General features: G+C 39.1%; 1 protein-coding gene across 1 annotated transcript in view; it reads left to right on the plus strand.

Annotated features, from left to right (window-relative positions):
* The first annotated feature begins 2,184 nt into the window (after positions 1-2,184).
* The window catches only part of LOC107039340 (homeobox protein cut), a 96,645-nt gene continuing 75,281 nt past the window's right edge, over positions 2,185-23,548 (plus strand). The window contains exon 1 of the mRNA XM_015258907.1: positions 2,185-3,544. Coding sequence (XP_015114393.1) covers positions 3,437-3,544 — 108 coding nt within the window. The 5' untranslated portion in view covers positions 2,185-3,436. The remainder of the gene's footprint in view (positions 3,545-23,548) is intronic.

The following is a 23,548-nucleotide window of genomic DNA, read 5'->3' on the forward strand; positions in this document are numbered from 1 at the left end:
TGGACGAAGCAGAAAAAAAAGTTCTGAAGTCTTTGCGTTTCGAACTCCACATCGTCAAATTCTAGTTTACCATATTTCCATCTCAACCAAAAACAAAAAAATCATAAACAGAAAAATAGTTTTTTTGTGAAATTCTCATAAATTTGAAATTTCATTTAGGCAAAAAAATTTGATTCTATTCCCAAGAGTTGAAATCCCATTTCCTCGACTTATGAAAGTGTCTAGTCGTTGACAAACTAATCCTCGTGTTATAAACTGAATTAAATGCAAAAGCTACACAGCTGACAGCACACTCTACACTCTCGCGTGGGCAAAGTCCCCACGTGTAATGTCTCAATTCCAATAAAAACGAGCAAGTTGTGTAAAGAAATGTTGATAAAAAATCCGTTCAACGTAAACATAAATTTTTTGATTTTTCCCTTTTCACCGAAAGAAAATCAGATTTTATTAATTTGAGTTACGAGTCAGATTGAAACATTAATAAACATGTACATCGTAATTTGTGTGAAGTGATTCGTGCGGTTTGTCAAGTTGAGTTTGAAAATTTCCTTCGATGCGTGAAAGCACCCTCGTTAAAAATTGCTTTTAATCGTCTGAGTTAGTCAAGGGTTTCATGTAGAGAAATGTTATATATTTTTTTTATAATGTATCGAGACTCCTCCCAGCCTCTTGCGCGTTATAGGGCCTCTCTCTCCCTCCGTGTCGAGGGTTTTCCACAAGCACTTGGGTAACTCAAAGGGGACACGCGGATTTATCCATAATTATTCCGAAAATTGATTTAAAAAATTGTCGAGGGGGTGTTAATGAATGGTGTGGCATTTATTTCTAGGTTCTTGAGGATTTTTTTAGGGGCGAAATGACTATCATTTTCCGGGTATTAATACATATTTGATGTTGGCTCAATGGGGTATACACGGCAGTAAGTTCACCGCGGTGTGAAGTGGCCCCTGGTATTCCCCTCCGCGGTAAAAGCCAGGTCGTCCAGACTAACCCTTTTCACTTCGCCTATTATCTGCACGCGTTTACTCTCACTCTACACTTTTTTTTGTTATTATTTACGGGCATTGGCGAAAAGTGAAGTGGAATTGTTGTCGTGTCGTGACATTTTTCACCTTGTTGTTTCATAATTTAAAGAATTTATTTATTTATTCAGTCAAGGTTTTAACGATTATTTCTGATGACTTTTTTATTTTCGAGTGGCAATAATGGATAATGGTCTTCTCAGTGATACTGTGTTAAAAAAAAATTGCGACAAAAAATGGTGGGCACTCATGAGGCAATGTTATTCAATTGCAAATATTATTGCTTTTCAAGTTCTCCAAACAAATCCTTATCGGTCACTTAAAATTTTGCAACTAAAATTCATCTCTCAATCCTAAAATGAACATCTCTCATATTGAAAAAAAATCCTGAAATATTCGTGACATCCAATTGCTAGAAATATTTTAAAAATCTCAAATGCTCAAATACTAGAAGAGAAACGGAAAACTCTATTTTCCACCAATCGTCTCCCGGTGAGTTCATAGGGGTCATAATTTACCCCCATCCACATACAAGACTCTGGATCCGATACCGTCGCGACGCGAGGCCAAAGAGTCTTCGAGGAATAAAATAGAAGAGAAAAAATAGCGATTGAAGTAAAAGAGGGATAACACCATCGTAAGAAGGACTGAGAGAAGAGTATACCCCTGAAGAAAGAGAGGGTTGAAATAAGAAAAAAAATGACGAAAGGGGTGAAAGGGGGTAGGGGGATCGGTAAGGTGATGGAAGGGTGTTCGGCAAAAGGGCGGGAGGAAGTGAGTCGGGGAGTTGAAAATATGAGATCTGCGAAGGGACCACCTAGCCAGCCTCCGGTTCCACTGCGTTTTCAACCCCACTCTAATTCCCTCGTACTCACCCTTACCTCTCTGTCATGCTCACCGCTGTGTGCTCACCTCCTCTCCCCCTCTGAACCCCTCCCCACTCCTCGGCAATTCCCCCACCACAGTAACATTGTCTCGAGTACGGGCGTTATTGTTGACAGTAGTGGGGATAAAATGGGCAAGTTTATTGGTTATTCAGTGGGACGTCTTACCCCCACCATTGTCATTTGTTAACGCCCTACCCCCACCATTTGTTGAGCGCCTCCTCCATGCATTGGATCCAACACTCGGTAGCTCTTAGTTTCAGGTTAGGAGCCTGCTTGGACGGTCTTGGGCTTCAGCTTGAGGGAGCCGTTTACACACACCGTAGTATTTATTGTTAAAACGCGGCAACTGTGTGTGATGTGAGGGGGCTTTAATTATCATCTCGTGTATACAAATAACAAGACAGTTTTATCAAGAACAAATAAATTGAACAAAGGACTTTTTAATTGTGATTATCCGCTGGAAATTAATAATCATAGATTATTGAGTTTGATTTTTGTTTTGGAGTTTACTCACCTTTGTTTTTTTGAGAAAAATTTGAGTCGTCTGGACGGACTCGAGTGGTGCGTCGGAAAACGGATTGTTATCCAGAGTGAAGTAATATTTATAAATTTATTTTTTTGCCAATCAATCATCAAGGATTATTACCCGTGGGAGATTTCACCGTTTTTTACACGTGCCTGATAGACCACTGCCACTCTCAAAGAGAAGTGACGGACGTTAAAAAACATCAAGCATAAGAAAATTGACCAGTGATCATTGGAAACGTGACAAGTGTTTTTTCTCATTTGAAAGTTCTGTTACATCGCACGTTTTTTATTCAACACGGCGGGAAGAAACTGTTTGAGTTTTAACGAGCTCCGCATAATTGTGATTATTTCATGAGAACATCGATGTTATTGACAAGTGATTGAGTACTGTGAACACTGGGGCTCTCTTGTTTATGGACATTAATCAAAGTGTGGATATTATAATGAACTTTAAAACGAGTAGTTGATGAAGAGAAGGAAAATTGTGAAGGGTTCGAATCAAGGCGATGACACGTTACAGGACGAGACGGCGTCTGTATTCAGTGAAAATAGGGAAAAAACAGTGACAATTAGTGTGAAGGAGAGATATTTGAAATTTTTCTCCAGTCAAAAATTGGAGTAAAAGTAAGGGAGGATAATGCCATTCTGTACGCATACAGTTGGTGATAATTTGGAGTGACTTGAATAATATTATCCGGCGTCGTGTCTCCGTACAAAGATAAAAGTGAGGGCGAGGCGGTGGAGAACGACGACCGGAGGTGGATTTTTTTTAAACCATCCAAGAACATCGAAGCCGTCAAAGTGGCTTCGTCACTGGGTCTCCAGGGGCCATCAGCGCCAATTGGTGCCCAATTGTTGGCTTCTGGTGGTACTGATGATGCAGCTACCGCTACAACCGTTTACCACGCCAATCTGGTAACCGGTAGTAATACATCGGTGACAGCGGCACTACAGCAGCCAATACTTAATTCATTGAACTCAGCAGCGGCTCTTGCAACTATGCAGGCCTCTGCAGAGACAAATTCACTTGATCTGCAAGCGATGCAGTCCATGGATTGGTTGTTTAAGAAGGAAAGGATCTATCTACTGGCACAGTTCTGGCAACAGGTAAGACGATATTTTTCTGTTTTATCTGTTTCCATGCGACAGGAAAATGTGTGGGGATTGTGTCAAGTGGTGATGAGGTAAACTATGATAGGGGGGAAGTTTAACTAATCCGGATTTGGGTATCAAAGAGGGTTGAGTATTAATGTCTCCCACTGTGTGACCCGTCGACTTCGCCGTGATGAACTTAACGCGGAGATCAGTGGAATTGATACTGGGGTGCAAATCAAATTTCCAAGGGGTTCGTTATCATTTTTCGAAGATTGAAGTTTGGGGAATTAATTTTTGAGGAATTGAGGGATTATGTCGAAGTGACTGTGAGGAAGTTCATTCGACGTTGAATTTTCGTGACGTGGGAAAATGTATCACAAGTCGTTTTCTCATGCGTTGGAAAATATTACGTGTTCCAGTCGCTAGTGATTTTCAGAGTAATTGTTAATAGGAATTTTTTTCTGGGAATTTCGTCAGTTAAAAAATGGTTTTTCGATGTTTCTGTTTGATAGTACTTGTTGTTGAGATGGAGGTCCATGCAGCAAGAGTATAATATTCGACTTATTATTTTTTGCCACTTCACTAGCGTGCAACATTGTCAGCGTCTTCATTAAAAAAATGATTAGGGACTCTTAAAAAATCCAAATTGAGGACATTCGTTCGCGAAAAAGTTAAAGTGCCAGTGTACAAAAATAATGCGAGGCTGTAAAAAACTTCATTGCTATAATTTTTCAATTATTTAACTGTTCATTCGATCATCAATAAAGTTGCTGATTTTTTTCGCTTAATTGGTGAAAGGATTTTTCCTCGTTGAATTAATTGAATTCTTCTTCTTGAAAAATTAAAATGTGTCAGTTGGTGAATCGTCGGAGATTGTGACACGTCTCCCTCCAATTACCCCATGGAAATAAAGTTTAAGATACGATTCGACAGTGCAATAATGACTCCGGGGATAATTTGACAGTGAAAGAGGGAATTTTGTGGCCTGCGGAGTTTGCTCTTGAGAAATTTCCAAGAGTTATAATTTTCAAATGGCGGAAGGGGGTTGAGAGTAATGTCGCAAAATTGGTGAATTCATAAGTGCAATTATGAAATTGTCTACCGTCAATGTAGTTATCGCTTCTGGTTCTCGAGATAATCGTTGTAGTACGTGTTTTAGTGTGTCTACTCGCATAAGTAACTCAGACTTTATTGAATTGTTTTTGACGACGTTATAGTTGAATTATTGTTCCACCGTAGACTATGCCAACGATAATAGAAATTATAATTCAATAATTTCGTGTCTTCTTGCTCATAATTTTCGCTGATGTAATGATTCACTCAATCGCTCATGATAATTGCCTTAAAAATTCTCAGTTTTACATTCTCAGAAACATCGATGAGACATTCTTCTCGTGTGACAAATATTTCTACCCACAAAGTGGGCTTAAAAATAGACCACGTAAAATCACAAAAAATCGACACTTCTGTGTCTTTATTTACATTTTTTTGGAGCTGCCAAGAAGCGAGGCTGAAGCGTTACAACCGAATGGCCGAGTCGTCCTGCTTCGGACGCTGAACGAAAAATGAAATAGAAATAATAAAAGTCCGAGATGACTTTCATTGAAATTCAATCGACTTCGGTAGTCCTCAGATCGTCTTTCATCATCCACTTTAAACACAAGTGATTTCGTACGGTACAGACATTAGGTGCGAAAGCGAGTAGAGGTCGATGCCGGGCCGGTTTGAGGATAGTTCCGGGTCAAAGTTTCCTTTGCCTCCCTCTTTACTCTCCCTCTCCCCTGCAAATGCGGTGCGGTACTTGGGTGTTTGGTGAAATAGTTGGGTGATTCAGGGTCGCTGTGGTGGTAATGCCGGCGCGCGCGAGATCACGAGACTGTCGGAAGGACGAGAGAGACTTTGTGGCCCACATAAACATTCTTCATGTTTCCCAAAACGCACAAGTGCGTAAGTTTCTTACTTATCGGATGTGTCTCATTTACCATTGGCGAAAAATTGTTCATCTCTGAAAATAAATTGGATTTAGGTCCAAGAGAAAAGAAAGCGAAAAAAAATGCAGAAAAAATTCGCTAGCTTTTTTATTATTAAGTTTCAATTTCTCCTCTATTATATAAAGTAACGCGTAATTGGTTTAATAACGTGCAAACTCATATCCAGCGTCATACGGATTACAGATCGTATGTGATATTAACAGCGCTCGGTGTATTAACAGTTAATCCCACTGGGTTTCATAATCACTGGATTCATTGATTAGGCAAATCATTTTCAGAATTAAAAAGAATTGTAAAAAAATACTCCAAAAATAATCCTCATCATTATGAGTCCCAGGGACACTCCGCGAACAACTAATGAAAGATACTTCTCGAAAGTAATAATCGATTCCTATAAATATCTCCCGAAACCTATCGCAAAATTCTTGGAAGAAAGGAAACAAACAGATGTCTCAAAAACGTAGGAAAAAAAACCTGCAAAAAAGGGTGAGCGATGAGGATCGAGTGAGCGCGAGAAAGCAAAAGGGAAAAATAAAAGCCAGAATAAGGATGATTCGGCAGTGATCGCTCCGCGGGCGAATGCACTCTGCTGCGCGTTTTCTCTCTCACTTGACTACAAAATCTCAAGTGAAAGAGAAAAATATTCTAATGAAGAGAGGAAAAGTCGCAAATATTCTTTACAACTGTCTGTTCTATATCTGCGCTAATATAGAGGGGAAACGAAGACGCAATTTTCCGGCTTTCCGATTCTCCGCGATTTCACCTTTCAGTTGGAACAAGAGAAATTCAGTTTCTGAAAGATCGATTCACCGGGCATTCCGTAAATTGAATTAATCCAGTATAAATAACAACGGTGAAACAATTTGTTGTTTTGAAAAATGAAAAATTTATCTGCGTGGAGAGACTAATACATAATAAAAAGTGGCGAATTTAACGTGCGCGTCGTGTACCGGTTACTCCCCCGAATGAGATTATATTATAGATGTCCAGACACACACACACAAAATCATAAAGGATCAAGTCTGAATGGACAAAACTTTAACATCCACATTTTCACGTATCTCTCTCTCACTCGCTCATCTCTCGCCCCCTCTCCCTCCCCACTCCAATTGACTCTGCCCCACGTAGTTGTCCTTTTCTCCCACCACGAGCCCCTCCACAACTCGCCGGGTTGAGGGGAAAGGGGAAGTAAAGGGGGGGACTCCAGAAGTTACCGAAATTTCCGTGTGGCGGCAGCACTTGCCGAGAAGTCATCAGACGGCAGCCGGAGAGGCGCGTGTGTGAGTCACGCGGGCGGGAGATGCCACTGGAGTATTTCAGAGAAAATAAATCGTGATGAACGATGACTGCCATGGGAAAGCGTGGGACAACTGATATCAAGGATAGACTGGAGGGAATTTTAAGTTGGAAATATTTCATAAGTGCTCTAGTCGGTAGATGAAAATTATTCGTTATTTCGAGAGACAGTTCTTATATCGATGTAAATTTTACTTGAAATAGAGAAATTCTAGTCTAGGCCTTATTTCAAATTCAGGGTAGTACCTCGAGAGGAATGATTCAAGTCGAGACGCATGCACATGCTATGGGTTTATTATTCTCTGTTGGAGCGAAACAAGAGTGGCTACATCGTTTGTATTACGGCGATGAGTGAGTCGCGTGACGATGAGTCAAACCCTGCGAATCCACGAATTCATATCTCGTTCGGAGAACATAAAATGTGGAGTAATTTCTAATTGTAATTAGGTATCGATCGGTGACTAATTACCATAGATAATTTATCGTTACATTTTCTTGCTTCCTTTATGTTTAATTTAATGACTAATTTGACTACTTTGGACAAAGAATTGATTTCCCATCGATTTATTTCAAACACACGCACGGAGAGAAATATTCAGTAAAAATTATGGAATTCACAAGTCGCTTACCGATTATGAAATCGAATCAGAAATTTTAAGTGACGGTATCCTAGTTTTTCACAAGAGATTCAGATAAAAATTACGGAGCGCTCTGTGAAAAATTCCGTGACAGTTCCGTAAAATTTCCTACAACCACATTTCGCTTCAGAATTACGGAAAAGATCCGTAATTTGTATTGAATATTTCTCTCCGTGTGGGGAGAAATATTCAGTAAAAATTACGGAACAATTCACGTAATCTGCAGTGGAAAATCGTTTTCCGACAATTTTTATTGGAATGGAAGAGAAGAAAGCTGAAACGTTCAGTGAATTCTCAAATTCATCACCGAATAAAGTTCAAAATTGTTGCGTAATTTTTCCCGAAGAAGTAAAATCTTGCAGAAACTTCCCGACTTATTATGCCAACAAAATCAAAATTCTTGAACGTTCAACAATTTTTAGGAAGCTGGTGAGTTATTTCTATGTTTCGTTCCGTAAAATTTCTCAATCGTTGGGGAAAATTTATGGAACGACTTGTTGTTCCCACAGCCGTGAGTGACCAGACGGGTGGTTAATTTTTACAGAACAAATCGTAGAATTTACGTGGTGATTCCTACAATTTCAGTTCCGACTCACACTTTTTATTGAATTTTACTTCGCTCGCGGATTACGCCTCGAAACATAATTGTTACTTTTTTTTTCTGGTAATTTTTATTTAATTTTTGTCTCCGTACACAAGTAGTAACAGCATTTGAATTGGCTTGTAAAAGAGAAAGAGAGTGCGATGCGCGGGTCGTTGAGAGGGGAAATACTTGTGTGGGTCTCGCCAAACAGTGATTCATCCATGGTTCATCTAAAAATATATATTCGAAACACCACGCGATGATCGTATTAGCTTACAAATCAAATTCTTAAATATTGAAAGAAAGCAAGAGGCAACGTTAAAGTGTTTTTGTCAATGTATGAATGGATTAATGGTAGGCAAGATTGAGATAATTGGTGGGACTCCTGAATGTATGGGAGCAGACCACCGTGGTGAAAGCCACCAATGTCTCCTGGACTGTTGGGTCACCGACACGAATGATACATTGACTGTCGGAGACGTGAGATGTCGATGCCGCTCATGTTCTTTTTTATCAGTCCGCTCCAAGTAAATTCCAAAAACACACTCATTGAAATTTAATGTCCCTTAATTTCTTCATAATTAATTGATGAAAATAATATTCCAAGCATTAGCGTTTCATTGAACAAATAACTGTAAACACGTTGAAAATACACAGCAAACCACAAACACGTAAAAATACTCCTAATTCTTGAGTGTATGCATATTTTGCCTCGTGTTATTTGCCGGTGTATTTACCGCGTGTATTGGGCGCAACAGATGCGCGAGGCACGCGAGACCCCGCGCCCTTGGTTTGTGTTTTCGCATAGCCCCTTCGGACCTTCCGGTTCAAATAGTAGCAAGAGGCTCGCAGAGTGCAGAGGGATACGGGAGAACCGGAGACCCGCGACACCCAGAAAGATGCCACTGTGAAATATTTGGCGTGGAGACGGCAAAGGCGGTGCACTTGTCGCTGTATTGGTGCTTAAGTTGGTCAAACTCTTCAAGCTGTCCCCAACAACTGTGTTGCAGCTCGAGCGATCCTATATAATTGCATGCCTTTCTGGGGATCTAAGTTAATTAATAGCATTTAGTCTTACTCTAACTATAGGCAGAGACTGATGATATGGACATCTTCTCGTTTGTTACCGTTTTTTCTTCGTCTTTTTTTTTTTCTCATTCTTTGAGACTATTAAGAAGTAGATTGGCACATTCTACTGTCTCAATACATAAATTGTCTCTTTACTTTTTATCTTTTCTCATCGCGAAATGCAGCCCATTACATGCCCAAAAGTCACTTGGATTGTTTCCAAAAATTCCAAATGGATATACTCTACGTATAGGCATGTGGAAAGGCCGGCAAAACCTATAGAATGAAATAGAGGAACGCCAACATTTGAAATTGAATAAGAGCGAGAAGGGGGGGAGATGTTAGTGGGGAATATACAAGCAATTTCAGCTACGCGTGAATTCAAAGTGAGCCCATAAAGACTGAGCTAAATAAACTTTCGGACTGAGCATTACGTACTTAGGTAGTGACTAGGACCATTTGATTTACAGAAACTATCGTCTCGGACTTGCACGTACGTTTATCGAACTTACGAGGCATGTCTAAAGCCCCCCTTTTTCTTTTCTCATTTTCAACTATTTCTCTCTTTCTGTTTCTGATTTGTTTCTTTGAAGCTTAACGCACAACGTCACTTGACACTGCCGATCGTTCAACCAGAACGAATTGACTTGAGTGCGTAAATCGTAGAATGGAGAAATGAAATGAAGTATAAAGACATTTTGAGTTATAAATTTTCTCCAAAGTACTGTCTATTTTTTTTCAATTTCTGAGAGGTATTTAATTTTAGAATTCAATTAAATTTCAATGTTCGAGGGGAAACTGAATTTTTCAACTTTCTCTTTGATGCTAAAAATGTAATTAAAATCATTGAATGAATTTTTCTCATTGAAGTAAGTGATTTTCGCCATGTATGGGTAAAAATTACAAGCGTTTATTAACTGTTTACCGTACGAATATTAGAATCTCCATATAAAATTCATGTCGAAATTAATGCAGGATAATTACATACATACGTACATTTTCTCAAGAAAATACAAGTGGGGAGAGAAAACGAGAGAGAGAGAGTCAATCATCTCTGTCTCACTTTATCATGATTATTAAACAGTCAGGTAACACATATGTATACCTAACACGTTACCAAGGAGTTTAGTAACCTGCAATGTGCAAGCAATTATGTACACAACACTGAGGAATAAACATAATTTACACGGATAGTATCTTATCCACACTCATGAATCTTCCTCTGTATTTTTAACCCTCGTGATATGACCGACTACTGTTCCTCAACATCAAGTTTTGTAGATTTTTTAAAAGTATATGTTTTCTTAACATACAGAGTCAGTATGTTGGGCGAATGGTCTCGTTATGCGTCGGCGTGTCAAGTAATGGCTATTGAAAATCGTTAAATCATGAATAGTCATCGTATCGCCAATTAGCGCCGCGAGTGAATGAATATTCACGTGGTCGGTCGAGCGTCTGTATATTGCACCCAAGTTGTTCGGGTAAAAGGAGACGTGGTGATGTTCGGGGGTGAAGTGGAGAGGTACGGTGCGGAGGCGGTTTTGTACGCGTTGTCACGCGAGCAATACACTGCTCACCAGCCCTCGACGCAAGTTCCCTCTCCCCCTTTGATATATCCTATTCTACATACTTTTTACATCAGTACATTGGTAAATTTATGGTACATGTGCACTTGCATCAAATGATGCATTCATTTTCATTGAAAGTGGATTTTTCATTGATTTTTTTGTTATTAATAGTTGATTGAATCAATCCAGATTAAACGACATGTGCTGGGGAAGAAAAATAGAATTTCGCGGATAGTTCAGGAGTAATCTTCAGGAGAGCGGCATTTTTCATTTGATTTAAGGATATCCAAGTATCTTTTACAGTTTGGTACAAACAACACGATAGATTCAACCATTTTCAATCATCAAATTTATCAATTAAATTGCGTGAGAAAAAGTTGAAAAAAATCATCTATATTCAGCGCCATTAAAATTCCATTTTCCACAGAATTATTATTTTTGTTATTTTGTTATTTATAAATAAATAATTGAAATTATTTAAATTTTCGGAAACCTAATTTTTTTCGGCATTAAATAGATTTCTGGCAAAGCTCTGATTATGAATAAAGTTGTTGCAATTCTGAAGGAATGATTTTTATGGTGGAAAATTAATTGGTTATAAATTATTTATCGAAAATGCTCGTAATTTTCAAAAATTGCAATTATTTAATTTTTCATCAATTTTCCTCCAAAAGTAAACTTTTAATTTTTTTTCAGATGTTTAAATATCCTCTAACGGTTCAATATCGAGATTAAAATTCAGACCAAAGTTTAAATAATAAAATCAATGTAAAATGTCCGCAAACTTAGGGTCAAATGGGGCTCAAATGAAAGCTCTGCTGTTCGACTACGAAAGTAGAAAAGCATCTCACTGGAGAAAAAGTAGCCAAAGTACTTGGATATCCTTAAAGGGAAAAAATAATGAAATGTCAAATTCCACTAAAAAATTCAATGGCATTATAAATTTTTAAACAGCAGTTAGACGAAAATTCCACACCTTAACATGTACAAGAATTTTCAATTAAAACATGAATATTCCTAAACTAAATTACGCTTTGAATTGATTGAAAGAATATACTTACCTGAATTCTCCTGATTTCCATTAATTTTCCCGTCAAACTGTGAATTTTGAATGACGAAATTTCTTAAAATTTGAGTAGAACAGTTGCTACCATGTCGAGGTTTTGTTATTAATTATGAAGTCTTCTCTGGAATTGACCGATATTTCGTAAAATATCAGGAGACATTTTAGAAATGGGAGAAAATTTCTTGTACGGAAGGTCCGGGAAATTTTGAACGTTTTGTAATCTTCTCCAATTACTAATATCGTTGTTCATAAATGAAACTATTGGGATTTGGATAAAATCACGTTCCACTTTGCCCCGCCTTCCCCTAAACATGACGATTTTTCTTGAAATCACTCCTTCTCGAAGCACTTCCTTAATTAGCAAGAGCATATCAATTAGCCATAATAATAAAATCGATCAATAGCACAGTATCAGATTTTTCATATTTTAATTGAAAGATATTTCATCGCTTAAATCGGAAAATAACGCCGTGATTTGGGGAAAGAAAGAATGGTCGTCCTATTTTTAAATTTTAGTGCTCCGTCAATATATTAAGCACACAAGTATGACTCAACACTCGTAAAAAGAATTTTGAACATTTTTAAAGGGGGTCAAGTGCGGGGAAAGGGGAGAACAGAGGGGGACTTTGTGACGTTCATTGAATTCCACGGAAATATAAATAAAACCCATATATGTACATGGAAATATGTGTGGCAATTAAAAGGTCCAAAAACGAGCGAACGGAACGACCGATTGATAAGGCCACCAAAAAGCGGAAGTGAACAGCGGTCGAGCGTGGCTAACGGTCTCCGCTCTTTCGCCGATAGCGCGTGGCGCGCGGTCTCATTTTTTTTCTATTCTCTCTTTTTTTTTGTCTCTCTCTATTATTCTGAGTGAGAGAATATAACACTCTGCCCACCCCCTGCCTCCTTTCTTCTTTTTTTTCCCTCATCACCATCGATTCACGTCCGTTCATTTTGCGGGCACCGAGGAAATCCTATTGACTTTGACAACTAGCCGGATATGTCACGTCGTCAATAATATCATATAATTTTTCCTTGAAATTTGAATATCTGAAATGAGCGGAGCGGAAATTATCATTGAAATTGAGAGGATTTTCATGGCCTTTCGCATTGATAATTTGTTCGAGATAACTGACGGAAAAGATAACGTGACACACGTCGATCAACAGTGGAAGATCGATGAGACTCGGAAGTTGGAAACTCGCCTCCATGTCCCTCCTCTTTGGTCACTATCGTTTTAAGCATGTAAATTCATCCGGACGTGACGCGACGGCGTATATGCGCGCATAGGCCATCTGTACCAATCGCTGTCCATTACAGTCGACGCGTCGAGGGCGCCGGTTCACGTTTCCAGTTCACTCTTCCCCCTCCCCCCCCACACTTTTCCTCCTCCTCCCCCCCACCCTTTTTTGTCCATTTTTCCTCTTCATTCTATGTTTATTCGTTGAATTTAGTGTACACACAGCAGCCCCAGTTTGACTAAATCCACCAAAAAGTCTACAAACTTTAGCACCTGAATTGATCAATGTTTGACTGATGATCTTTAATCCGAATGAATTTTGAACAAACAACTCAATCCACTGATTCAACTCAACTCCGTTCAATCTCCTTTATTTCTTTTTTTTTCCTCGATTATTGAGGAGATGTTTGTCAAGTGTGCATCGTAGTTTAACTTTGTATTTTTAAATTGTATCTATTGGCTCGAAGCGATTGAAAGTAATTGAATGAAGGCGGCCAAGGGGGGTTATTTACGAACGTTTAAAGCCAGAGCCAACTATCTGTCCATTCATTCGTTCTTGTCCCTTCATTCATTCATCATTCCCGTTGGGTTTTCGTGCGCTTGGTTTGTGCGTTGGCTTTGGTGCTTCGTACGTTCACTGCATGTTTCATAGGCAGTAGTAAAGGCCCATTCAATTGATCGGTGATTGTCTAAATTATAAGATTGCCATACAATGGCTCTCATCTCAACCTATTGGGGTCCGCATGGGCTTCGCTGGTACCCTGTTGCGTCATCACTTTATAGGACCGGATCGCAATCCCTGGCGAGCACATACGTAAATTTAAAGCCTGATGATTTTACATCGGGGGTACGCTGGTGTGCAAAAGTTGGGTAGGTAACAACCAAAAGCGTAACTCGTTAATGAATCGTACTTCAGTTAATGTCCGGTGGCGGAAGTTTCCATATCCCATTCACGTACTGTTACAAAAATCCAACGAAACGACACGGGACAGTTGGCTAAATGCAAAAGCCACTCAGACGTCCTGGGGATCAACGTGTTAATCTTCTAAAACAGGATTAATTCATTAACGACTACGCTGAATTACGGAATCCAATGGCCACTGATATGGCCGTCCCGTGTCCGCCTAACTAACGTCTCAAATAGCTTTAACCAATTTCGAATGGTGGCAAAAGTACTCCCTAATTCTAACTGATTTCACACCTTCCCTTCCAGTCTGACGCTGAAGGACTATCCAAACGTTCTCCAACAACACCAACCACCAAAACACGTTCCACCTGTCACAAATCCAAAGTGCACGCGATCTGTAGCAACCTTCGTGCTGTATATGGGGTATTACATAGACCTGAGTCCTCTAGACACTGTACAAGGTTTTTCACCATTAGCACGAGGATGAGGATACTGAGAGAATTAGCAAATGGGGAGATAAGAATGCAGTACAGGATCCTTTCAAGGAACAATGTGTAATGTTCTTATGCTTGCCAAAGTTGATATTCACGAAATGACTCCCAATGGATTTAAAACTTTTTCAAATAAAAAATGATACAACAATGGTAATAAAGTTTATAACTAATAAAATAGCAAAAATCACCGAATAAATTTTAATAATCAAATTGACATTACCTCAAATTTTGTCAAGAAAGAATTCGATCAAGAATTATCTCAAAATCACGAGCAAATATTTAAATATCACGAACAAAGCTTCAGATACAAAATTCATCATATTACTTCAATCAGACGCAACTGAAAGGATCCAAAAAGACACGAAATCAATTTATAATTTCACAAATAAATCGTTACAATAATATTGAAATTGAATTGAACATTTTTCAGAAATACCAATAGTAAATACAAATAGAAGGAGAGGAGTAATAACTTGGAAAAATTCACACAAATGTTCCCAAACATACCGACAATAGAATTTCAGAAACTTTTGATATCAATTTATAAACCACTACTTCTTAGAAAAGGCTAATCCAATTGTCGAAAACAGTTCAACATATAATTATTCTTACAAATATACTTATCGTTATCTGGATTCATTTCATTCCAGATCGCTCTCACCTATCTTAAACCTATGCAATTAATAGTTATCAAATCAATCAATGCAATACATTTAAAAGAAAATACTATTGAGCTCGCGCAATAAAATTGACGTCAATACACAATCAGATTACAACGGAGACAGAGGACGATTGGTGTATTGCACCGTCCGATTACCCCAAAATAGTTATCTCCACTTGTCTCTCTCCCCGCCCCTCTAATACTTTTGATAACTCTCATTTCTTCTCTATTTTATGTAGGTAATTCGTCGATTTACCACAAAGGTCGTGTTTTTTTTTTGTAAAAAAAAATTGATGAATTACGAAGGAATATTCTTGACACTTTATCGAAAAATCAACTGCCAACAGACAACTACAGTAATAACACTCAACCAATCCTTATCAATTCTTATCAACCCATTACACTCTATTTCGATCCATTCCGGCCCCCATCGAATCGTCGAGAATTGTTCAATAGCGACCATCATTGTACTCCATGAAAACAACTCACAAATCCAATACCCAGGCACCAATCGGTGCTGCACAAAACACCCGGGTTGTGTGTATTGAGGCTCAAATCACCGGGGAAAGTAGTCAAAGATAAGAGCCCCCTTGAGCGTTGCGCCTCTCTCGTTGGTGGGAATCGTAAAGCGATTACAAACACGCATTTGTGTATGTGAGAAATGTTTTTGAACATTATTGATGATTGCTAATTCTGCCTTCCATATTTACATTCTTTCAAAAGATTGAATATAATTTTCCGTGCATCATAATGAGTCGCTGGCCCTCAATAAACTAGACAAATTGATAAAGCTGAATGTAAAAATAATAAACAAAGTCAAATGCTTCACTTCTGTATTCACTCAGGCCCACGTCGATGTATCGTAATCGTCCTTGCGAAATGCTTTCAATTAAACCACTTTCTAATTGTCCGGGACTCCTCGCAATTAGAATCGAGGAACAGCGTATACGCCCGCAACTGTGTAATTGTAACGTACCATCCATTACCTATATGAATCCTGCAGACACACGAGGTTGAAGTAGCATTAGTGGATGAACATGTAGGCTCGTCTTCGATTCACCACAGTCTCCATTACAACCGTTAAAACACATACAAACACACAGACGCACACATATAGGATCATCCCAAGTTGAGGGTGAGTGAGTATACGGGTTATTAAGCAACCGAACGTTCACACGTATCTATTTCACTGCTGAAGAAGCAGAGTTGTTGAAAATTGTGGCTTTATCGATCCTTCACTCAGCCAATTTCAATTCTTTCATCTTTGATTCATCCTTCTCGTGTTCAGGGATGAAGTTTGACCATTGACAATCAAGATCTCATTGTTTGAACTCTGGGGAGATAGGAGAGGAGAGAGAAATTGATTCTCATGATTCAATTCCACTGGCCAAATCTATGAACAATGGATGGGCAACCCCTTTCTGATGTCCTTGGACCGTCCGTTTCGGGACATGAACGATGGTTGTACATTATAGCGCGACGTTTGTCTGGCCGCCGACGGGTTTTCACTCATTCGGGATAAGGAATATACAAACTTCTTCAACCGTACATCCGGTTACAATGGTATATAACCACTTTGAACGGTGTGAACAGGGGCCTAGTAGACGAGAACGAGAATAAGTTTTCTGGAGATTGAGATATTGCTGAGTGTTCATAAAATGTTAATTCACTGATTTTTCGTCTAATCACTCTGACAGGATGAACGTAGTCTGGGATATATGGGACGATACGTCAAATGGATTGTACATGAAAGACATTTTTTTTGGCCGACTTTATTTTGGAGTCGTGAATTTTTAATCGTGTGAAACTCTCGCGTATATTTTATTACTGATTCATGCGCCCGGATAAGAGGGGTTTGGGGTTGAGTCACACCCTTCTATCGGTTTCAAAATAACAGTGAAAAAAAACGACTGAACGGTCTTTATAAATTAACAGCTACCGGACCCTTGAATCGAATTCGCCCAATAGTAGTTCTACTTCGTAATATATCAAAACCACCTTGGGCTATATTTTGCTGCTCTGTTCGAGGGAGGTTACCTTCTTTGTCGTTGCACGTACGTTTTTTTTTTTTTGGGCAAAGACCCCTCTTGGTGTGAAGGAAGTAAGCGTCAGGGATGGACGGGGAGGGGAACAGGGGCCATTCGTACACGCCTAATTTTCCAACGTCACCCGATATGCAGATACGCATTACCTATTGCCGTATCCACGACATGCTGGAGGACACCCTCGGCACAAAGCGTTTGGGATCTATGCAAATGTGAATTCATATCTGAACATATGCGGTTTTTATGTTAGTTGTTGAAGCCACACAAAAAATCGCAGATGTAATGACAACCGAAATGAGTGATGCCACGAGACACTTTACGAGACAGAACTTTGGAGAGATGATCCCGGTCTCAGAGAACATGGAAATCTTTGTTCTCGTCTCAGTCTTGAAATACGCAGTATCGACTCCTCTTGTGATGACTCTGAGTCAATTTATCTCATCTCGGTCTCAAGTTTTTCGTGTTTTTTAATGTAAAATGTGGTTTTTGCCTCAATTTGTCTCGTCTCGGTTTTCTACACATAAAGAACGCGAAAACCTGACAACGGGGATGAGATAAATCGACTCGGAGTCGATTCTGCGTATTTCAAGACTCACATGAGATAAAAAATTTCCGTTTTCACTGAAACCCAGACGATCGTTCCAAAGTATTGTCTTGTGATGTCTCGCGAAATGTCTCGCGGCATCACTAACCGAAATTTCGTTGTTGCTTTGTCTTGAAGATAACGTTAAAAGTGAAATGATCATTTGGTTCCGAGTTAAAGGGATGGGTGGGATGAGTGCGGGGGATGGAGAGGATGAAAAAATATCCAAGTCCTTAACCCCAGAAGGAACTGGAACTTCAAGGATTGGAGAGTGTTTGGGAGCCACTTGAAAGTCTCGTCGCTAATTGGATTTACAACGAGAGGAGTCCTGGGGATTTCCAGCGGGTACAGGACATGCGGATGGTGAGAAGTTGTTGAAGGAGGTGGTGAAACCCATTCGGACTCGATGGCGGCCAAGTGAGCTCCTCTTTATTCCTTCTCACCAGTCTTTTTTTTTTTTCAAGGGTGACCCCGGGACGCGATTTGTGCACGCGTGAACGCGTTCACTTAGAGCGAGTTTCTTGGCGGCTTAAGGGGGTGAATATTGATGAAGTTTACCTACGGCAGATGCACGAGAGGGGGGCATTTAAGTCTATGTAAAACTGATAATCTTTGGAGCGTCTTTACGGTGTTAAATTGATACTTTGGGAGAATACTGGGAGACGCTTGAGAGCAGGTTACGGTATACCACGTGGAGAATAATTACTAGAAGCCGGAAATATTCATTCATGCAATTTGATGATTTTTCTTATTGTTAATCGCGGTAATATCCCATTACACAGCAAGTGCCGATTCGAAGATCGAGAGTACGAGGATCATTATCAGAGCGTTGAGGAGTATTTCTGATATATTATGGTTTGATGTGGCTTACCTAATGCAATACCCGTGTAGAGTCCAATTGCTTGAGGAAGATGGCGAATCAATTTTAACTGTACTGAGGGATTTGTGAAATTGATTTCAGTATTATTACGTCATTTGGCGTGGTTTTTGCAGCGTCACACGTTGGAGATTATTAATCTGAAATCATTCATTTTGATTTTGCCTTCAGACGATTAATTGAAAATTTTAATACTGAATTATTTTGAAAAGATCTTGCAAACTAGTACATTTTGAAGAACACATTACCCTTCATTGGCTCATTAAATTTTCAAAAAGATTTGTCAAGATAATTGGACAATCCATTCTAAACACACTAGATTGAATTTGGCAAGGTCATTCTTTAGGATTTTTCAAACGATGGTGATGCGTCATTGGTTATTTATTGGAGATCAAGTGACTAATCCCTAATTATGGCTCCAACGCGCAGGAAGACACGTCGCACCTCAATTCTAACCTAATACTCCAGGATTAACCCTCTTAGCTTCCTCTCAGCTGTTTAGCTTTCGACCTGTCAGGAGTCGACAGTCGGGTATCAGGGGGATCATTATGACGGGATTAGTTTACCATCTCAAATAATGTGAGCCCATGAAATATTGAGAAATCGGTCAAATGCATCGGCGAGTGAGATTTCTTCTGTTGGTTCTTGATTCGTTAGTTCCTCTGATTTCAAGTTCATGATGATGGCTCAAAATCCACCATCTGCGGATGGACATGGCTGAGGAGGCCAGTGGCTGTAAATGGATAAAGGAGGGAGTGAGGAACAAAAAGAATGAAGAGGAGAGGCCTCGATCCGTTGCCTGATGCATTCTGACGTGTGATTATTGCACGGAGGTCGGCAAGGATATATGCTTCACTGCACACTGCGGCCATTGCGAATGAATATATCTTTGGGCTTCGAACTTGAAGACAAATGGTATTCGGAATACTTAAAGGTCAATTTTTTGCCATTTTGTTGCGAGTTTACAAGCGATTTCCAGATTGTCCTGCACTGATAAAAAACATTCGAAGGATTCAGTTGGTATTAACGAGACGTTTTACCTATTAATGTATATCCCTAGAAAACAGGTTTTTCTTACAATTGTCGCAATATTTTCCATAGATAATGTTTATAATATTCGCCAGGTTTTGAAAAAATTCTATCTAATTGTACTACACAATTTAAGAAATAATAAATTATGAAATGCGGGCTTCTAGCACGGGAGTCATAGACCAAACGGGGGTTATGGGTCCCAACTCGATTTTTCCATCTTATCAGAAAACAGTCCTTACGATGTTCTCAAAAAACGAATCCGTAGTAGATTAATAAATTCCGAATACGGCGATTTTCTTTTTGTAAAATTTTATAGTACACAATTTCTGTAATATTCTACTCTAAAAAATGGAAATTTCCCGAAATCATTTCTTATTTTCTTCACACAATTAATTAACAAATAATGTCTTATTTGATTCCAAACAGTTACTGTTGCCTTCATCGACAACATATGAGGATAGAAAAACCGGAAAACCGTAAGGACTAACTTTTGGGTGGTATTGTCTTTGGATATACCTTAAGGGGTAACAGAATGCCCCTAATTTTCCCAATTTTTGAACAAATTTCCTGCCGAAAGTGATCGATATTTTTACAAATAAAATCACATTAATCTCCAGGAGGCGATGATGACGATCAATGTGCGTTGGGCGTAAAAATATTAATAACTTTGAGCAGAAAATTTCTTTGAAAATTTCGAGGAGCGGTGGCCTTCGGTTACCCCTTAAGACCACCGTTCACTACTAGTGAATGATGTTAACAGTTAAAAATTCACATCAACCCCAAAAAAAATCGTTCTATCAGCGTGCAAGTATCTCCTGACACAAGAGACTTATAAAAAAATACCAGAGGATCTTCATTACGGACAAGTTAATGACCTATTGCAACGATTCATCGACATTCTCCTCCGAACGCACTGCCTTCACAGAAATATTTCAAAATCGTTACTTCAATCATAAAAACAAATATTTGGAACCGATCTGGATTTGACAACAGACTGTTCCGCATTTTTCTCCATCAAAAGGGGTAAATATGAATATCGTTTACGAGCGCGTTTACGTTAACCGTGTGACGGAGAAGTTGTATTTGTGTGCATCAATGGGGCGAGAGTCTCGCGTTCCACGCGCGCCCACTACCGCGTGTTGCGCGCGACTGTAGTATACCTAGTGCACGTGTTTACGCTTGTAGGTCGGTTTTAACAGGCAGAGAGAGAGAAAGAGATAGAGAGAGAGAGAGCGAGAGAGTGCCCCAAGGCCTGCACATCTCCAACACAGATAGGTGTATTGAGGGATTTTAGGTGGTCATGGTCATAGACGTCAAGGGGGTTGGCCACTTTACGCTCAAACGTAAACATATAACAACCCATGTACCATATGTAAACATCAACCTTTTGCTTACCCTCATCGTTCCTCCACACTAGTAGATTTGAGGCTACTGATAGTTTAAAAAAAAGCCGAAGGAACAGAAATCGTTTAACATTCTCACGCTTTATTTATTTATTTTTTCAAACAACCTCCCAGTACGAAGCGGAAGTCATCTGTTTTTTCTCCTCTTTTTTATCATCCTCTTATTCTTCAGCCTTTGATATTTCTTCAGTGCCACTGTACAATGTATGATGAATGATGGATTTCAAAAGGCAATAAGTACTCGAGCAGGAAACGCGTAATTTCATTATTTCTTATTGTAATAGCACAGTGTCATCTACAAAGTAGCATTAGTACGATCGGTTTTACGTAAGAACTTCGATTTGCCAGACGGTATCACGTTCCATATCGTGATAAGTCATCCATATTTCTTATACTGCACGTGATGTTTTTTTCGTTACCAGTGATCTGGTGATAACATTCGATGTCTTCGTTAATTCCAATGCATAGCGATGGAGACTCTGAACAGGCAAATTATCTCGGAAATACAGAAAAAGACATGAAAAAGACATGACTAATGACAATGAGAATAATAAAAGGGAGAGGGAAACAAGAGAATCATGAAGATCAATCATATTATTTTCACGATTTGTCTTTGCGCCAAGTATGCATAACCGTCGGTAATCATTTTCTCGGTATCTCTCTACATACATAACGTGCCAAACCAATATATAATATTGGTTAGAATGTATGTATAGAATGAAGAGTAGGCGTGGTTTAAAAAAGTAGGCGGTTACCCTGGCTTGGCGTTATCCCGTCCCTACTCAGTTGGGTACAGTGTCTCTATCTGTCTTTCTTTAACATCAGGAGGCATCGAACTCCAGGACCCCGCTCACTTCTCCGGGGTCGACTGAGTCCTTCTCCATCCAACACAACCTACGGTGAATTTTATACACTCGAGTTGCCGGGGGCCAGCAGTATGAGAAAGAGGAGAGTCTGGCCTTCCACCGTCTTTTCGTCTTGTTCCTCTCGCGGAACATTATGAGCGGACAAAAGTGAGACGGAGTGATATAATATGGATAAAACGTGCAATGAGAATACCAAGATGCTGGGGATATAAATATGCTTGGAGAAGAATATCGCAGAATCCCGTGGAGTTTCGGCTTTGTGTGTTTATGATGGACAAATAGAGAATTTTGCATTGTTGGTGAGGGATAATATGCTAAAAGTTCATTTATTTTATTGCGCGAGTAGGCTTGATGGGAGGCATGGAGGGGGGGGGGGCTTTAGGCAACCAATGATGGAGGATTTTATTATCAAGATTCGTTTATCTCACGGCCTGCAGTGTTTTATACGATTTGCGATGTACGTGCGGGGTTTTTAGATGAGAAGAGGGGGTAACCATTGAGTTGGTAAGAGCCACTGTCCAGCGCGAGAGGGGATCAGGGGGACAGCTGGTGGATGGTCCTGGCAATTTGAGGCCATGGTAAGATAGCATGAGTAATGATATGATTATACATGGAATTTCATTGTTCTTCGCAGTCATTGAAATTATGATTTCGCGATTGATTCCAAATTTTTATTGTTTCGTATTTTGACAAGTGGACAATCATCAAGCCATTTTCCTCTATTTAAAAATTGGTTTTACGTTTTTTGTTAGCAATCTATTTCGCCAGGGGTAACCTTAAGCCTAGGAATAAGGATAATCTCTGCTTAAGATCCTAAATTATACAAATCTTTTCTTTTATATTTCTTTGTAAAAACATCTTCAGAATGTTTTTTTTATTATACTAGACTAGAACATGACGCGTGCGTCGCGCGTGTATTATTTTCCACGGGTGTCTCACTATCATTAATTTTTATCTAAAAATTAATGCAGGAAAAATGAATGATTTCAACAAAGTGTTTCACAATGAGAATTTAATTGTTGAATAAGTTATTTGCAATCATCTAATCCTCTTCATCTTCTTCGTTTCTCTTTTGATTTTTGCATTGCTTTTTATTTTTAGGCATATATTATGTACTAGATACATATATACTATCATATATATCGTCGCATTAAAATCAAAGGGGCGTAAGTGCCATTTCTCTGAGATTTTTTTTTTCTCTTAATACCAAAGGGGCGTATGTTTTTTTTTCCTTCGAAATGGAGTTTTCTCAACTTATGAAAGGTTTTTCGTGGACAAATTTCTGAAGTGGCAAATGGACGTAAGTCCGACTAGCAAGTACTGAAGGGGCGTATCTCCAGCACATACGCCTCTTTCTTTTTATACTTTTTGTTTCTTTTCTAGCTCATATTGAGAATGAATAATTCCAAAGGGGCGTAACTCAGGCACATACGTCCCTTTGTTTTTGAAGCAATAATCACAGAGGGGCGTAACTCCAATATATATGTCCCTTCATTTGTTACTGTTCGTTCCTATTGATTCATCAAGTATAAACGGAATCACATGCACTACAGCCCTAATAATAAATAATATTTGATTCTACATTAACCTCCCCTCCCTCCCTCTCATCATGAATGTTCAAATTATTTCCCTTTGATTTTTTGCTTGAATGAAACAATTTCATGAGAAATATCAGTAACTAAACTAAAATTTTCT

Source organism: Diachasma alloeum, unplaced genomic scaffold, assembly GCF_001412515.2.
Source record: "Diachasma alloeum isolate Michigan unplaced genomic scaffold, Dall2.0 Dall_scaffold_00296, whole genome shotgun sequence".
In the NCBI taxonomy this organism is placed as follows: domain Eukaryota; kingdom Metazoa; phylum Arthropoda; class Insecta; order Hymenoptera; family Braconidae; genus Diachasma; species Diachasma alloeum.